General features: G+C 52.5%; 1 protein-coding gene across 1 annotated transcript in view; it reads right to left on the minus strand.

Moving 5' to 3' along the window:
- The window catches only part of CYC1 (cytochrome c1), a 48,614-nt gene extending 40,799 nt beyond the window's left edge, over positions 1 to 7,815 (minus strand). The window contains exon 1 of the mRNA XM_073543225.1: positions 7,661 to 7,815. Coding sequence (XP_073399326.1) covers positions 7,661 to 7,747 — 87 coding nt within the window. The 5' untranslated portion in view covers positions 7,748 to 7,815. The remainder of the gene's footprint in view (positions 1 to 7,660) is intronic.
- Between the last annotated feature and the right edge of the window lie 11,010 nt (positions 7,816 to 18,825).

An 18,825-nucleotide genomic window follows, 5' to 3' on the forward strand; every position in this document is an offset into this window, starting at 1 on the left:
ACTCCATGCCTGTGGGTGGTGTTGCAGCTGCTGCTGCTGCTGCATCTATTGGGCGGCTGTTGATATTCAATAGCCCTAGTTTGGAGGAATGGGTGATTTGATAATTACCGTCTCTCATCTGCTGCTGGACTCCCCTCCCGTTGTTCAGCATGCTGCTCCAATTGGGGTGGTGCTGATGGTGCTGCTGCAGATGTCTCCTGCCTTCTCCTGCGCCTGGTTGCTGTCTTGGGTGGCATGTTGGGTGTGGCTGTGGGTCCCACTGTCTTGCTTTTATATATATGTCTTGTGGGCAGAGCTACTGAGCATGCTCAGACCAAAAAACCGGATCCGGCCGCCGGATTAGGCTTTCGCCGGATCCGGCGCATTGCGGCGCTCATAGGCTTTGATTGTGTGAAAAAGCCGGACGCGCCGGATCCGGCGTGTCCGGCTTTTTCGCCGGAGACAAAAAACGTTACAGTAGACGTTTTTTCCAGACGCCGGATCGCGACACATTGCCGGATCCGGCGATAACCGGATGAAACGCATGGCCATCCGGCGCGATCCGGCGCAAATGCAAGTCAATGGGGGGGAAACCGGATCCGGCATTGCATTTCGCCGGATCCGGTTTCTGTCAAAAGCGCCGGATCGCGCCTGACGGCGAAAACCTGATGTGTGAAAGAGGCCTTAGGCTGAGTTCACACGTTGCATTTTCTTTTTTGCGTTTCAGCGGCGGTTTTAACCGCGTGATTTTGCCGCGAAAAATAAGCATTCGATACATTCCTATGGGATTCCGCAATGCTGTGCCAACGCTGCGGTTTTTACCGCGGCGGAATCGCTTTGCGGTAAAAACCGCAGCATGCTCATTAATGTTGCGGAATCGCGGCGATCCCGCACCCATAGGAATGCATTGTTCTGCTTACTTTCCGCATGTGGCTGTGCACAAGTTCACACGTACCGGAACTCTACCGCAAGAGTTCTGGAATTCCATTCCGCGGGAAAATCGCATTTTAAATTCCCGCGTTTTCCAAGCGATCTGTAGCATCGCTTGGAGAACTGATTGACAGGTTGGTCACACTCGAGTGTGACCAACTTTTTACTACTGAGGCCGCCTATGCAGCATCAGTAGTAAAAGATAAAATGTAAAAAAAAAAAAAAAAAAAATGGTGTTATTCTCACCTTCCGACGTCCCGCGCAGCCGTTCCCAGTAATCCTTTGCGAAAATGCCCGCGATGATGTACGTTCTCGTGGGATTGCGACGTCGCGCGAATGACCGCGAGACTTCACGATCCCGCGAGAACGGACGCCATCGCGGGCATTTTCGCAAAGGATTACTGGGAACGAGAGCGTGGAGAGAGGCGGGAAGGCTGCGCGGGGCGCCGGAAGGTGAGAATAACAATATTTTTTATTTTAAATTCTATTTTTTACAGGGATATGGTACCCAAAGCCTGGAGGACAGTCTCCTCTCCTCCGGACCGTGGGTACCATCCGCACATGTTCTGCTTACTTTCCGCATGGTGTGCACAGCCACATGTGGGAAGTAAGCGGAACAATGCATTCCTATGGGAATTAATGAGCATGCTGTGGTTTTTACCGCGAAGCGATTCCGCCACGATAAAAACCGCAGCATTAGCACAGCATTGCTGAATCCCATAGGAATGCATGGGATGCTTATTTTTCGCAGTTAAAACCGCTGCGGAAACGCTAAAAATATGCAACGCGTGAACTCAGCCCAGAACGATTGCGGATGGTACACACGGTCCGGAGGAGAGGAGACTGTCCTCCGGGCTTTGGGTACCATATCCCTGTAAAAAATAGAATTTAAAATAAAAATATTGATATTCTCCCCTTCCGACGTCCCGCGCAGCCTTCTCGACCGGTTTCCACGCTCCCGGTCCCAGTAAGCCTTTGCGAAAATGCCCGCAATGGCGTCCGTTCTCGCGACGTCATTGCGAATTACCGCGAGACGTCGCGATCCCGCGAGAACAGACGTCATCGCGGGCATTTTCGCAAAGGATTACTGGGAACGGCAGCGTGGAGAGAGGCGGGAAGGCTGCGTGGGACGTCGGAAGGTAAGAATAACACCATTTTTTATTTTTTTTTTTACATTTTATCTTTTACTACTGATGCTGCATAGGCGGCATCAGTAGTAAAAAGTTGGTCACACTTGTCAAACACTATGTGACGAGTGTGACCAACCTGTCAATCAGTTCTCCAAGCGATGCTACAGATGGCTTGGAAAACGTTAGCATTTTGCAAGCTAATTACGCTTGCAAAATGCTAGTTTTTCCGTGGGAAAATCGCGGGAATTTAAAATGCGATTTTTCCGCGGAATGGAATTCCGGAATTCTCGCGGTAATTTCCGCGAGCGTTCTGGTACGTGTGAACTTAGCCTTACAATTATCGGGTGATGATCTTTGTCTCACTAATTGTCTAACAAATACTGTTGTCAGACTTGAGACGTCATGTAGCCCTCTCGACCTTAATCACTGATGAACCCACCTCCACCCGATTTATCCGGTCAACTCAACCACCTGTTCCCATGCCCCAATCTATAGCCCGCCAATCAGGGGGTCACATGAGTGATGATGACTTTGGTGGAGATGAATGGGTCTGTTTGGTGTACGGTTGAGGTGACAGGTGGTGTAAGGGTTTATTCACCCCAGAAGAGCATGGCATGGACAAGCAAGAGCATCGCCAGGGAGTCACCTATGATCGGCTGTCAATGTTGGGAAATGCTCAATGGCTGCCCAAAGTGGGAGCCGATCTGGATATAGGGCCTCAATGGATCACAGCCATCTATAAACCTGTGTAATCTGCACAGTAACTGTCCATTAAATCAGCATCCAATACTCTAACATTGTGCTAGGGGGAGCATGAGTGGCTTACGAGTGGGTTGCAAAGCATCATGACCAAAGTCTCTGTAGCTCCAGCCACTGACATCCTCTGGAGCGGCTCCAGTCCAGGAGTTAAGCTGCTTTTTGTTTTATTGAGCGCGTAAAGGACATTTCGAACGATTTGTTCAGCATTGGACAACCCCTGTAAGGACATGTGGTATATGAGCGTCTCCAGAGTATAGCATTGGCTAGAACTGGTCATCGACCTTTATCAGTCACTGGATCTCGTATGGAGACCGCACAGCGGCCTGGATGACCCATCTACACACCCGAGCCGTGACTGGGGTCTATAATTATCAGAGGACTTATTGCTCGTTCCAAGCCGTATTTAGTATTGTTTCCCGCCATTTGTTACACCAGCTTTAAGCTGCTGCGCTGCGGCCTGGTCTTGTATGGAGCAGCGATGTGTGCTCGCCCTCCGCTCCACACATTGTCTGAGACAGCAGAGGGCAGACGCGGCATTGCCAGCAGTCCCAGACAACAAGCATACGCACCACTGCTCCAAGCAAGAACCGGCCGCAGAGCCTCCTTCTTGCAGATCCTTAGGTCCTAGCGATTCAATGTTACACCCTATTTTAAGGAAAGGGTAAACTGTTTTTCTCACCACCAGTGAAAGAAGGGAAAAGAACTTGGGAGTCAGGTGTTTAGTGCGGCACGTATGAATGCAGCTCTACATAAAAGTCACAGTCTGGACCAGTCACCGACATCTCCAGAAAATGCGCAGAACAAATACAAAGTCACAATTGGAGCAAAATTCTTCATTAACATGATACCACAGACACAGGGGTCCCCCACAAACCTGATCAGGTCTGTGCAGCCCAGACATGCGAGGAGCAGAGATGGGAACTCAACAGTCCCATAGACAATGGATGGAGTGGAGGCCGATGAGATCTATGCAAAACTGCCGCACAGCTCCAATATCAGGATCGTGGGGGGTGCTGCAAATCAGATCACCAAAGATCAGCTCGTTTCTCCAAACAGGCAATCCCCACGTGTCCAGGCTGTCGAACAGCCACAAATCAGGCAGCCACAGGGACTCGAACATAATATACGAGCACTACAAGATACTCGGGTAACACCCGAGCACAAGACGTTATCTGAACATATTCACTCATCATTAATAGGTAACAAAATGAGGCTTCGTGGTGGTCCAACTGTTGTGCCCCACCTCCACGATATCAGGGCGCCATGGCCCCATCATGGACATAGCAGAGGTACCCATGCTCAGCCTCAATGAATGGAGCCAATGAGTGCTGTGCTTGGCCTCCGCTCCATTTGTCTGTGAGACTGCCGGAAACGGCCGAACGCAGCACTTGTTTGTCCCGTAGACGAATGACTGAAGCAGAGGCCGAGGGCACTTCCACTACATTTAAGATGGGGCCACGGAGACCTGATATCAGGATTGTGAGGGGACACAGCAATCAGACCCCAGTAATCAGCAGTTTACCAACAGACACGACACATCCATCACCAACCACTGGCCATGATGGCACATAAGCCGCTGTGACGGACCAACAAGCGACCGTACAACGGCAGCACGAGCCCCGGCGGCTCCTGAGGTTCTGGAGGCGTCTTCATACTTCATACATACTGCGGGGTGCACCGGGCCCCGGCTGCTCCCGGGGGGGGGGGGGGGGGGTCTCCCGCACCGTGGGGGGGCCCCGGCTGCTCCCGGGGGGGGGGGGGGGGGGGGGGGGGTGTCCCGCACCGTGGGGGGGCCCCGGCTGCTCCCGGGGGTCTCCCGCACCGTGGGGGGGCCCCGGCTGATCCCGGGGGTCTCCCGCACCGTGGGGGGGCCCCGGCTGCTCCCGGGGGGGTCTCCGCACCGTGGGGGGGCTCCGGCTGCTCCCGGGGGGGTCTCCGCACCGTGGGGGGGCTCCGGCTGCTCCCGGGGGGGTCTCCGCACCGTGGGGGGGCTCCGGCTGCTCCCGGGGGGTCTCCGCACCGTGGGGGGGCTCCGGCTGCTCCCGGGGGGTCTCCGCACCGTGGGGGGGCTCCAGGGACCGGCCTCCTCCAGGGACCGGCCTCCTCCAGGGACCGGCCTCCTCCAGGGACCGGCCTCCTCCAGGGACCGGCCTCCTCCAGGGACCGGCCTCCCGGCGGCTCCTGAGGTTCTGGAGGCGTCTTCATACTTCATACATACTGCGGGGTGCACCGGGCCCCGGCTGCTCCCGGGGGGGGGGGGGGGGTCTCCCGCACCGTGGGGGGGCCCCGGCTGCTCCCGGGGGGGGGGGGGGGTGTCCCGCACCGTGGGGGGGCCCCGGCTGCTCCCCGGGGGGGGGGGGGGGGGGTGTCCCGCACCGTGGGGGGGCCCCGGCTGCTCCCGGGGGGGGGGGGGGGGTGTCCGCTCCCGTGGGGGGGCCCCGGCTGCTCCCGGGGGGGGGGGTCTCCCGCACCGTGGGGGGGCCCCGGCTGCTCCCGGGGGGGGGGTCTCCCGCACCGTGGGGGGGTCTCCCGCACCGTGGGGGGGCCCCGGCTGCTCCCGGGGGGGGGGGGTCTCCGCACTGTGGGGGGGCTCCGGCTGCTCCCGGGGGGTCTCCGCACTGTGGGGGGGCTCCGGCTGCTCCCGGGGGGTCTCCGCACTGTGGGGGGGCTCCGGCTGCTCCCGGGGGGTCTCCGCACCGTGGGGGGGCTCCGGCTGCTCCCGGGGGGGGTCTCCGCACCGTGGGGGGGCTCCGGCTGCTCCCGGGGGGGTCTCCGCACCGTGGGGGGCTCCGGCTGCTCCCGGGGGGGTCTCCGCACCGTGGGGGGGCTCCGGCTGCTCCCGGGGGGGTCTCCGCACCGTGGGGGGGCTCCGGCTGCTCCCGGGGGGGTCTCCGCACCGTGGGGGGGCTCCGGCTGCTCCCGGGGGGGTCTCCGCACCGTGGGGGGGCTCCGGCTGCTCCCGGGGGGGTCTCCGCACCGTGGGGGGGCTCCGGCTGCTCCCGGGGGGGTCTCCGCACCGTGGGGGGGCTCCGGCTGCTCCCGGGGGGGTCTCCGCACCGTGGGGGGGCTCCGGCTGCTCCCGGGGGGGTCTCCGCACCGTGGGGGGGCTCCGGCTGCTCCCGGGGGGGTCTCCGCACCGTGGGGGGGCTCCGGCTGCTCCCGGGGGGGTCTCCGCACCGTGGGGGGGCTCCGGCTGCTCCCGGGGGGGTCTCCGCACCGTGGGGGGGCTCCGGCTGCTCCCGGGGGGGTCTCCGCACCGTGGGGGGGCTCCGGCTGCTCCCGGGGGGGTCTCCGCACCGTGGGGGGGCTCCGGCTGCTCCCGGGGGGGTCTCCGCACCGTGGGGGGGCTCCGGCTGCTCCCGGGGGGGTCTCCGCACCGTGGGGGGGCTCCGGCTGCTCCCGGGGGGGTCTCCGCACCGTGGGGGGGCTCCGGCTGCTCCCGGGGGGGTCTCCGCACCGTGGGGGGGCTCCGGCTGCTCCCGGGGGGGTCTCCGCACCGTGGGGGGGCTCCGGCTGCTCCCGGGGGGGTCTCCGCACCGTGGGGGGGCTCCGGCTGCTCCCGGGGGGGTCTCCGCACCGTGGGGGGGCTCCGCACCGTGGGGGGGCTCCGGCTGCTCCCGGGGGGGTCTCCGCACCGTGGGGGGGCTCCGGCTGCTCCCGGGGGGGTCTCCGCACCGTGGGGGGGCTCCGGCTGCTCCCGGGGGGGTCTCCGCACCGTGGGGGGGGCTCCGGCTGCTCCCGGGGGGTCTCCGCACCGTGGGGGGGGCTCCGGCTGCTCCCGGGGGGTCTCCGCACCGTGGGGGGGGCTCCGGCTGCTCCCGGGGGGTCTCCGCACCGTGGGGGGGCTCCGGCTGCTCCCGGGGGGTCTCCGCACCGTGGGGGGGCTCCGGCTGCTCCCGGGGGGTCTCCGCACCGTGGGGGGGCTCCGGCTGCTCCCGGGGGGGTCTCCGCACCGTGGGGGGGCTCCGGCTGCTCCCGGGGGTCTCCGCACCGTGGGGGGGCTCCGGCTGCTCCCGGGGGTCTCCGGCTGCTCCCGGGGGTCTCCGCACCGTGGGGGGGCTCCGGCTGCTCCCGGGGGTCTCCGGCTGCTCCCGGGGGTCTCCGCACCGTGGGGGGGCTCCGGCTGCTCCCGGGGGTCTCCGGCTGCTCCCGGGGGTCTCCGCACCGTGGGGGGGCTCCGGCTGCTCCCGGGGGTCTCCGCACTGTGGGGGGGCTCCGGCTGCTCCCGGGGGGTCTCCGCACTGTGGGGGGGCTCCGGCTGCTCCCGGGGGGTCTCCGCACCGTGGGGGGGCTCCGGCTGCTCCCGGGGGGTCTCCGCACCGTGGGGGGGCTCCGGCTGCTCCCGGGGGTCTCCGCACCGTGGGGGGGCTCCGGCTGCTCCCGGGGGTCTCCGCACTGTGGGGGGGCTCCGGCTGCTCCCGGGGGGTCTCCGCACCGTGGGGGGGCTCCGGCTGCTCCCGGGGGGTCTCCGCACCGTGGGGGGGCTCCGGCTGCTCCCGGGGGTCTCCGCACCGTGGGGGGGCTCCGGCTGCTCCCGGGGGGTCTCCGCATTGTGGGGGGGCTCCGGCTGCTCCCGGGGGGTCTCCGCACTGTGGGGGGGCTCCGGCTGCTCCCGGGGGTCTCCGCACCGTGGGGGGGCTCCGGCTGCTCCCGGGGGTCTCCGCACCGTGGGCCTACCTGCGCTTTCTCCTCCCGCCCGTGACCCCGGAGCTCACACTGCGCCGTGTCCGCAGCCTCCGGGCCCAGCCTTCCTCTCTCTCCCCCGTGACCTTCATTCACCGCCCGGTCACCGGCTCTCCGCTCCGCCCGTCACCCTGCGGGGCCCCCGGCTCCAACCATCACTTCCCCCGCTGCCCTCTCACCTGAGGCGCCACTGGCCAGGCTGCTCGCCGTCCGAGCTGCTGACCCGCCCGCAGCGACCTCCGGAACACCAGACACGCCGCCGCCATCTTTCCCGGCTGGAAGGGAAGTCACAGCTCCAGGCCCCGCCCTCTCTGACAGCGATGACAGCTCTTCCCGTCGCCATCTTACCACTCCCTGTCACTGGAAGGACACCTGGGCATTCGGGTCAGGATGAGAGGAGCAAAATGGCCGCGAGGTCCTTAGCTGAATAGCTGTGCGCAGGCGCAGGTCCTTAAGGGGTCACATGACCATTCTCGGCGGGAAACTCTTCTGTGGTGTCAGTGGTGGTGAGAATAAAAAATCGCGACACACAAAGTATCGGGGCGGTTTTACCTCACGGCGCCGCCTGACGACTGCGGATTCAGGTCAGTGATAACCAAGAACGACTTTTCCATCTTTATTAAATATTTGAAAGGACAAATGAGGGAAAAGCTGCGATTACATTTCTATTTCACCTATCAGGTGTAATCACTCCCAGGGACCGGCCTCCTCCAGGGATCGGCCTCCTCCAGGGACCGGCCTCCTCCAGGGATCGGCCTCCTCCAGGGATCGGCCTCCTCCAGGGATCGGCCTCCTCCAGGGACCGGCCTCCTCCAGGGATCGGCCTCCTCCAGGGATCGGCCTCCTCCAGGGACCGGCCTCCTCCAGGGATCGGCCTCCTCCAAGGACCGGCCTCCAGGGATCGGCCTCCTCCAGGGATCGGCCTCCTCCAGGGACCGGCCTCCAGGGATCGGCCTCCTCCAGGGACCGGCCTCCTCCAGGGACCGGCCTCCAGGGATCGGCCTCCTCCAGGGATCGGCCTCCTCCAGGGACCGGCCTCCTCCAGGGACCGGCCTCCTCCAGGGATCGGCCTCCTCCAAGGACCGGCCTCCAGGGATCGGCCTCCTCCAGGGATCGGCCTCCTCCAGGGACCGGCCTCCTCCAGGGATCGGCCTCCTCCAGGGACCGGCCTCCTCCAGGGATCGGCCTCCTCCAGGGACCGGCCTCCTCCAGGGATCGGCCTCCTCCAGGGATCGGCCTCCTCCAAGGACCGGCCTCCAGGGATCGGCCTCCTCCAGGGACCGGCCTCCTCCAGGGATCGGCCTCCTCCAGGGATCGGCCTCCTCCAGGGACCGGCCTCCTCCAGGGACCGGCCTCCTCCAGGGACCAGCCTCCTCCAGGGATCGGCCTCCCCCAGGGACCGGCGCGGTATTTTGTTTTCTCCTGAACACTTTTGCACTGTTCGGCTTTTACACGCTTTTGTTTTCTTGCAAATTCAAGTCTGAAAGACGGATAAAGCCACAAACTTCCCCTCACACTATTGTAGGGAGCTGACTGACTGACTCTCAGTTAACTCACTATCGTCTTCCTATTGCACCAACAGTTGTCTCCTTCTCACCCAGCGTCTTACTTCTGGTTCTGTAGCCCATCCCAGTGTTGTGCAGGTCTATGATCTTGTCCCTGACATCCTTATAAAGCTCTTTGGTCTTGCCCATGTTGTAGAGGTTAGAGTCTGACTGATTGAGTCTGTGGACAGGAGTCTTTTATAACGGTGATTATGTAAGTCCGCTGTCTGTAATGCTGGTAACAAGGTGATTGGGAGCGTCTAACCGGCCTGTAGGAGCCGGAGCGCAATGGTTGGTAGGGGATCAAATACTTATTTCTCACTGCAAAATGCAAATTTATACAATGTGATTTTCTGGATTTTATTTTTGATATTCTATCTCTCAATGGTAAAATAAACCTGCCCTTAAAATTATAGACTGTTCATGTCTTTGTCATTGGGAAACTTACAAAATCAGCGAGGGATCAAATACTTATTTCCTTCACTGTAAGTAAAAAGTGACAGTGCATATAAATAACAGTGAGTACTTAGGCCTCTTTCACACGTCCGTTTTTGACAATCAGTCAAGATCCACCATTTTTTTTGCGGATCCGTTTTTTTCCCCATTGAGTTGCATTACCGGTGGATCTTGATGGATGGCCATCCGTTAGATCCGTTTTTTTGCGGATCCGCCAAATTTTTTGCGTCCACCGACATGCCTGGACGGACCATGCAACGTTTTTTTTTGCTGCAGGATCCGCATTTTACAGTGCGCATGCCCAGAGAAATGAAGTCAGCCGGAAATTTAACCCTGAAATCCTTTCTGGCTGACGAAAAATTCTCTCTCTTTCTCTCTCTTTCTCTCTCTTTCTCTCTCTTTCTCTCTCTTTCTCTCTCTTTCTTTCTCTTTCTTTCTCTTTCTTTCTCTTTCTCTCTCTTTCTCTCTCTTTCTTTCTTTCTTTCTTTCTTTCTTTCTCTCTCTCTTTTTCTTTCCTTCCTTCCCGGGCAGCGGTTCCATCCGGTGGCATCCGTTCACATCAGTTAATAACGGATCCGCTTTCCGCCTTTTTGGCAGATTTTGACTGACACAAAAAACTGAAGTGTGAAACAGGCCATAGTAAACACTGTTTTTGATAAAAAAAAACAAAAATGCATAATAGCAATCCCTCCAACATCAAGGTATACCCAATCAGGACTGTCCTAGTAACCTCTAGTGTTAACACCTTACCATGTGTCAAAAATGTTGTCAATTTAATGGCCAGTGTGAACTACACATGACATGTTTACCAACGTATTCTCCAGTTAATTTCTTTCAATTTTAAATTTAAAAGGAGAATCTCTTTCATTATATAGTGTTGTATTTCTAATATCGTATTGGATGATCAGCGTTCTAATGTATTAAACGCCTCAACTGGCTAAGACGATGGTGCAGTCAACAAGGTTTCGGATTCCTGGAGCACGGTGTGAATGACCTGTACGATGGACTCCTCGCCAGAGACGGACTACACCTCAACAAACCTGGGAAACACACATTCGCCAGAAGACTCGCTACACTCATCAGGAGGGCATTAAACTAGAAGAAGAGGGGACGGGAAGAAAAACGTTAGACACGAACATGAAACCAGATATTATACTGATGAAGGATATGAGGTGCGGCAAAGAAGACCCAAGACAACATACTCAGAAGGGAGGGAAGAAAATTGGAACAAAACAAAATCCTCTAACCTGCATGCTCGCAAACGCCAGAAGCCTGACAAACAAGATGGAAGACCTAGAAGCAGAAATATCTACAGGGAACTATGACATAGTAGGAATAACTGAGACATGGTGAGATGAAAGCTATGACCGGGCAGTTACCTTACAGGGTGACAGTCTGTTTAGAAAGGATCGTAAAAATCGGAGAGGAGGAGGAGGGGTTTGTCTTTATGTAAAGTCTTGTCTAAAGTCCACTTTAAGGGAAGATATTAGCGAAGGGAATGAGGAGGTCGAGTCCATATGGGTCGAAATACATGGAGGGAAAAATAGTAACAAAATTCTCTTTGGGGTCTGTTACACCCCCCAAATATAACAGAATTCATGGAAAGTTTACTACTAAGGCAGATAGATGAAGCTGCAACCCATAATGAGGTCCTTGTTATGGGGGACTTTAACTACCCGGATATTAACTGGGAAACAGAGACCTGCAAAACCCATAAAGGCGACAGGTTTCTGCTAATAACCAAGAAGAATTATCTCTCACTATTGGTGCAGAATCCGACCAGAGGAGCAGCACTTTACACCTAATACTATCTAACAGACCTGACAGAATAACAGATCTGCAGGTTGTTGGGCATCTAGGAAAATAGCGACCACAATATTGTACAGTGTCACTTGTGTTTCGCTAGGGGGACATGTCAGGGAGTCACAAAAACACTGACCTTTAGGAAGGCAAAGTGTGACCAGCTTAGAGATGCCCTGAATCTGTGTGACTGGGACAATGTCCTCAGAAATAAGAATACAGAAAATAAATGGGAAATGTGTAAGAACATCCTTAATAGGTGCTGTAAGCGGTTTATACCTTGTGGGAACAAAAGGACAAGAACTAGGAAAAACCCAATGTGGCTAAACACAGAAGTCAGAGGGGCAATTACCAGTAACAAGAAAGCATTTACACTACTAAAGCAGGACGGCCCCGCTGAAGATCTAACAACTATAGGGAGAAAAATACTTTATCTAAAAAAATAATTAAAGCTGCCAAAAAGGAAACAGAGAAGCACAAAGGAGAGTAAAACGAATCGATGACGAGGAAAAAGCTAATATATTAAACAGAGAATCAATGTAGGTATATATATACTGGCGCTCCTCCTAGTACAAACTAAAGCTGACGGTGCTTGAACAGCCTCTGTGCTAATGGCTGGCAGAAAAAAAGTTTGAAAAAACAACAAGGAAGCACCGCGCTGAAGTTGCTGCTGTGTAAGCCAGAATACCCAATCAAAATATAATCAGAAAAGTAATAACTAGAAAGGTCATAGAGGTATGGCGAACGGATAAGTGAGAGAAAACGTCTGCCTACCTTGAGGTGAGTATATGATCCAGCACGGAAATGGCTCTTGTGTGGACAGAAGGGTGATACAAGGTAAGCTTCTGGGTTGCTGACCCACAAAGTAATCCACAGGAGTGACTGCAACAGGAGGATCCTGTTGGATCTGGGGATTTATTCTGATGGAATATAGGCTGAACTGGATGGTCAAATGTCTTTTTTCGGCCTTGCTAACTATGTTACTATGTTTTCTAATATGAGATGATCAATGGTCCAACATATTCTAATGTCAATTGAGCAGCCAATAGGCTATATCTTAGTGCCATATTAAGGCTATGTGCACACGCTGTGGATTCTGCTGCGGATTTGGCCACTGCGGATCTGCAGCAGTTCTGCAGATAGTGTACAGTGCAATGTAAGTCTATGTGATTTACATTCTGCTGTGCACATGCTGCGGATTTTCAACTGTGGGAAAGTTGCGGTTTTGAATTCGCAGAAAGAATTGTCAATTCTTTCTGCGGATTCAGCTGCGGTTTGCCACCTATTCCATTGTCCAGGTGTCAAACCGCAGGGGAAAACCGCTGGCCAATCCGCAGGTAAAACCGCAGGTCATTTTACCTGCGGTTTTACCTGCGGATCCGCAGATACAAATCCGCGGGTGAATCCGCAGCGTGTGCACATAGTATAACACTTCAATATTCTATTGGCAACTGACCAATCTAATTCCACATTAAAGAGAACCTGGTACCTGTTTTGGCTGCTATAAGATGCGGCCACTGCCTTTCAGGGCTTATCTACAGCATTCTATAATGCTGTAGATAAACCCCTGGTCCGACCTGAAAGATAAGAAAAATAACTTTTATTATACTCACCGGGGGGGGGTCCAGTCCAATGGGTGTCGCAGGAATTTGCTCAACTGGGCAGATAAGTGCGCCTGTGCCCAGGAGCAGGATGCCGGTGAGCGATGAAGCAAGCAGGAAGGCGGCGTCGCAAGAAGATGGGAGGCACCGGACGCAGAGCTACAACACCCATCGGACTGTACCACCCCCTGTCCCCGGGTGAGTATAATAAAAGCTATTTTTCTTATTCAGGTTTGACCAGGGGCTTATCTACAGCATTATAGAATGCTGTAGATAAGCCCTGAAAGGCAGTGGACACGTCATAGCGGCCAAAACAGGTGACAGGTTTCCTTTAAGAAGTACGTGTGTGTGTATGTGATTTTATATTTTAGCTGTCCATCAAAACGTATTAAATATACAGTTATACAATCAATGTGGGCTTAAAGTACAGACTCTCAGCTGTTGTTTAATATGTATCTTCCTCATGGTTGGTTAATAGTGATGGGCGAGCACTAAAATGCTCGGGTCGAGCAAATTGGAATACTCGGGTACTCGACCCGAGCAACGAGCCCAATGTTAGTCTATGGGAAAACCGAGTATTTTTACTGCGACAGACCCCCCCCCTCCCCCCGGGGGTCCTTTTAAAGTCTATAAACGTCTGAGAATGATGGAAACCGTGCTCAAATGACATGAAAACATCATGGTGAAGACCCCTGGAAGAATTTCTAACTCCCAGGTTACTGCTGTGTCAGAGTGTGACGCCAGTTTTACAGGCGCACACTAAAACATACAAAAATGAAATCAAAATGGATTTTCCAGGGAAATATGTTAAGGAACAAGCTTTCGCCACTCACCATTTTGGTGGACTCCTCAAAGTTTTGTAGAAATTTTACCACTGACATGAAGTACAATATGTCACGAAAAAAAATTCTCAGAATCCGCGGGATCTGTTGAAGCGTTCCAGAGTTATAAGCGCATAAAGTGACAGTGGTCCGATTTCAAAATGAAGGCCTGGTCATTAACCTACAAAATGGCTTGGTCCTTCAGGGGTTAAAACATACAACACTGCCTTTCACCTCTCAAAACAAACCTATTTCAACACTCTCATCACCTCACTATCCAATAACCTGAAACGTCTCTTTGACACTTTTCATTCGCTACTCAACCCAAGAGTGCAGGCCTCAACTACGGATCTCCACGCTGACGATCTGGCCAATTGTGTCAAAGAAAAATTGACCATATCCAACAGGAAATTATCTCCCATTCCCCTCATACCATGCACTGTCCTCCCTCCCCCACTGTATCTAGCTAAATCTCTGATTTTGAACCAGTCACAGAAGAAGTAATCAGGCTCCTTGCATCTTCTCGCCCTACCACTTGCACCAGTGACCCCATTGCATCACATCTCCTCCAGTCCCTTTCCCCTGCTGTCACCACTCAGCTAACAAAAATATTCAACCTCTCTCGCTTCCGGTATCTTTCCCTCCTCATTTAATAAACAACAAAACGGGATTAACCCAGAGTGGCAAGAGAAATGGGGTTAATATTGCACAAATGTAGTAAAACAGTAAAAACAAAATACCCTTTTTTTCCATATTGAAATATCAGCACTGCAATAATGGACTATGGTAACGATTTGGACAATCGGAAACAACAGACATAGAACCACAAGAAAAAAACGACTAAAATGTCCAAAAATTTCAGGATTGTAATAAAAATATTTTTATTTATTAATATGTGAGGTTAAAATGATATGTAATCATCAAAAATACACAAAAAATACATCAATTTAATACATATAAGAAATTACAATGCATGTCTATATACTGCAAAAGAAAATGGGGCGCACTTATCCAGTAGTAAAAAAACTATGTGGATATAGCAAAGTGTGAGATTTGCATATAAAAATATATATTATAAAATACCAATTGTATATATCATATACAGTGGGGAAAAAAAGTATTTAGTCAGTCAGCAATAGTGCAAGTTCCACCACTTAAAAAGATGAGAGGCGTCTGTAATTTACATCATAGGTAGACCTCAACTATGGGAGACAAACTGAGAAAAAAAAATCCAGAAAATCACATTGTCTGTTTTTTTTTCATTTTATTTGCATATTATGGTGGAAAATAAGTATTTGGTCAGAAACAAGCAATCAAGATTTCTGGCTCTCACAGACCTGTAACTTCTTCTTTAAGAGTCTCCTCTTTCCTCCACTCATTACCTGTAGTAATGGCACCTGTTTAAACTTGTTATCAGTATAAAAAGACACCTGTGCACACCCTCAAACAGTCTGACTCCAAACTCCACTATGGTGAAGACCAAAGAGCTGTCAAAGGACACCAGAAACAAAATTGTAGCCCTGCACCAGGCTGGGAAGACTGAATCTGCAATAGCCAACCAGCTTGGAGTGAAGAAATCAACTGTGGGAGCAATAATTAGAAAATGGAAGACATACAAAACCACTGATAATCTCCCTCGATCTGGTGCTCCACGCAAAATCCCACCCCGTGGGGTCAGAATGATCACAAGAACGGTGAGCAAAAATCCCAGAACCACGCGGGGGGACCTAGTGAATGAACTGCAGAGAGCTGGGACCAATGTAACAAGGCCTACCATAAGTAACACACTACGCCACCATGGACTCAGATCCTGCAGTGCCAGACGTGTCCCACTGCTTAAGCCTGTACATGTCCGGGCCCGTCTGAAGTTTGCTAGAGAGCATTTGGATGATCCAGAGGAGTTTTGGGAGAATGTCCTATGGTCTGATGAAACCAAACTGGATCTGTTTGGTAGAAACACAACTTGTCGTGTTTGGAGGAAAAAGAATACTGAGTTGCATCCATCAAACACCATACCTACTGTAAAGCATGGTGGTGGAAACATCATGCTTTGGGGCTGTTTCTCTGCAAAGGGGCCAGGATGACTGATCCGGGTACATGAAAGAATGAATGGGGCCATGTATCGTGAGATTTTGAGTGCAAACCTCCTTCCATCAGCAAGGGCATTGAAGATGAAACGTGGCTGGGTCTTTCAACATGACAATGATCCAAAGCACACCGCCAGGGCAACGAAGGAGTGGCTTTGTAAGAAGCATTTCAAGGTCCTGGAGTGGCCTAGCCAGTCTCCAGATCTCAACCCTATAGAAAACCTTTGGAGGGAGTTGAAAGTCCGTGTTGCCAAGCGAAAAGCCAAAAACATCACTGCTCTAGAGGAGATCTGCACGGAGGAATGGGCCAACATACCAACAACAGTGTGTGGCAACCTTGTGAAGGCTTACAGAAAACGTTTGACCTCTGTCATTGCCAACAAAGGATATATCACAAAGTATTGAGATGAAATTTTGTTTCTGACCAAATACTTATTTTCCACCATAATATGCAAATAAAATGAAAAAAAAAAACAGACAATGTGATTTTCTGGATTTTTTTTTCTCAGTTTGTCTCCCATAGTTGAGGTCTACCTATGATGTAAATTACAGACGCCTCTCATCTTTTTAAGTGGTGGAACTTGCACTATTGCTGACTGACTAAATACTTTTTTTCCCCACTGTAAATAGTGCACTCAAAAATATGTGACGCAAGTGGTAATATGAAAATATATAAATGTTAAGTGCCAAACTTACACAGGCAAATATAAATATATCAAAAAGTGCAAACTACACTAAGAAACCTAAAAAATGTAGTGTAAATGCAAAATTGCACCACCAGGTGTCAGTCTATCAGAATCATTGAATACACAGAATGGAGTAAACACTTGCTGAATAAAGTGATAAAGTGCATATGCAAAAATACACCACCGGGTGTCAGTGTAACCACAACGGACATTCAAGGCCAGGAGGACAAGTGAACATAAGTAGGTACTGTCAAATCATAATGGTAGCAGATAACTTACAGAGTAGTGTAGTGTCCTCCTGGTCTCCTGGAAAGGCACCCTCCCCAACGCGCATTTCAGCCCGCTGCCTTCGTCAGGGGGTGGCACCAATAGGAGAGAGGTAAGTATATATATATATATATATATATATATATATATATATATATATATATATATATATATATATATATAGTATGGCCATTCAGCATGCAGGGGTGTGTAAGCATGCCATCATACATTAATTATTTAAAAAACCATCCCTCGACCAAAACTTTGCCGCTGACTATAGACCTGTCTCTAATCTTCCATTCATCTCTAAACTCCTGGAACGCCTGGTCCACTCCCGTCTGATCCGCTATCTCTCTGATAACTCTCTTCTTGACCATCTACAATCCGGTTTCCGCTCTTTACACTCTACTGAAACTGCCCTCACTAAAGTCTCTAATGATCTATTAACAGCTAAATCTAATGGTCATTACTCCATGCTAATTCTCTTGGATCTCTCTGCAGCATTCGACACTGTGGATCATCAGCTCCTCCTCACTATGCTCCGTTCCATTGGCCTCAAGGACACCGTTCTCTCCTGGTTCTCCTCCTATCTCTCTGATCGCTCCTTTACTGTATCTTTTGCCGGTTCCTCCTCCTCTCACCTTCCCCTTACTGTTGGGGTTCCTCAAGGATCGGTTCTAGGCCCCCTCCTCATCTCTTTGTATACTGCCCCTATTGGTCAAACAATCAGTAGATTTGGTTTCCACTACCATCTCTATGCTGATGACACCCAATTATACGCTTCTTCTCCTGACATCACGCCAGCCTTTCTAGAAAACACCGGCGATTGTCTTACCGCTGTCTCTAACATCATGTCCTCCCTCTGAAACTGAACCTGTCAAAAACTGTACTCCTTGTGTTCCCTCCCTCTACTAATGTACCTATACCCTACATTGCCATTTCTGTGTGTGGTTCCACTATTACTCCCCAGCAACATGCCCGCTGTCTTGGGGTCATACTTGACTCCGAGCTTTCCTTTGCCCCCCACATTCGATCACTGGCTTGCTCTTGTTATCTGCACCTCAAAAACGTTTATAGAATTCAACCTTTTCTTACTTTCAACTCTGCAAAAACTCTTATTGTTTATCTTATTCTCGTCTGGACTATTGTAACTCTCTTCTAATTGGTCTCCCTCTTACCAAACTCTCCCCCCTCCAATCTGTCTTGAATGCTGCAGCCAGGATCATATTCCTCACCGATGCCTCTACCTTGTGCCAGTTATTACACTGGTTACCCATCCACTCCAGAATCCAGTACAAACTTATTACCCTCACCCACAAAGCTCTCCATGGCTCAGCACCACCCTACATCTCCTCCCTCGTCTCCGTCTACCACCCTACCCGCGCCCTCCGTTCTGCTAATGACCTGAGGTTAACATCCTCAGTAATCAGAACCTCCCCGTTCCCGTCTCCAAGACTTTACACGTGCTGCGCCAATTCTTTGGAATGCACTACCCAGGTTAATACGATTACTCCAATCCCCACAGTTTTAAGCGTGCCCTGAAAACGCATTTATTCAGATTGACCTACCGCCTCAATGCATTAACCTAAATATCCTTGTGTTGCCCATTCAAATTTTTTACCTTATTCAGGTTCCTCGCATCATGTTCTCACATGCTTTATGCATTTAATAGCCCTCTGTGTCTGTACTGTTACATATTTAGGCCGATAACCAGTTCATGCAGCATTACATGAACACCCGATTCTTACACTATGGCTGGTCCAAACAATGAAAGCAATTGTTACCATCCACCTTTCGTGTCTCCCCTCTTTCCTCATAGATTGTAAGCTTGCGAGCAGGGCCCTCATTCCTCTTGGTATCTGTTTCGATCTGTGTTTGTTATGCTGTAATGTCTATTTTTCTGTACGAGTCCTCTATAATGTAAAGTGCTGCGGAATATGTTGGCGCTATAGAAATAAAATTATTATTTTTTTTAGTACTTCCTCTTTGACGCTTTGTTAGAGAATCCAAGTGCATTCTGGGATAGTCAAGCGAGTCAACATCAGGGTGCAGAGGCTGTGGTCAGTGCCCTCAATCAGTCCT

The sequence above is a fragment of the Dendrobates tinctorius genome, unplaced genomic scaffold (genome assembly GCF_039654945.1).
Source record: "Dendrobates tinctorius isolate UK_male_01 unplaced genomic scaffold, ASM3965494v1 ptg000130l, whole genome shotgun sequence".
Taxonomy (NCBI): Eukaryota; Metazoa; Chordata; class Amphibia; order Anura; family Dendrobatidae; genus Dendrobates; species Dendrobates tinctorius.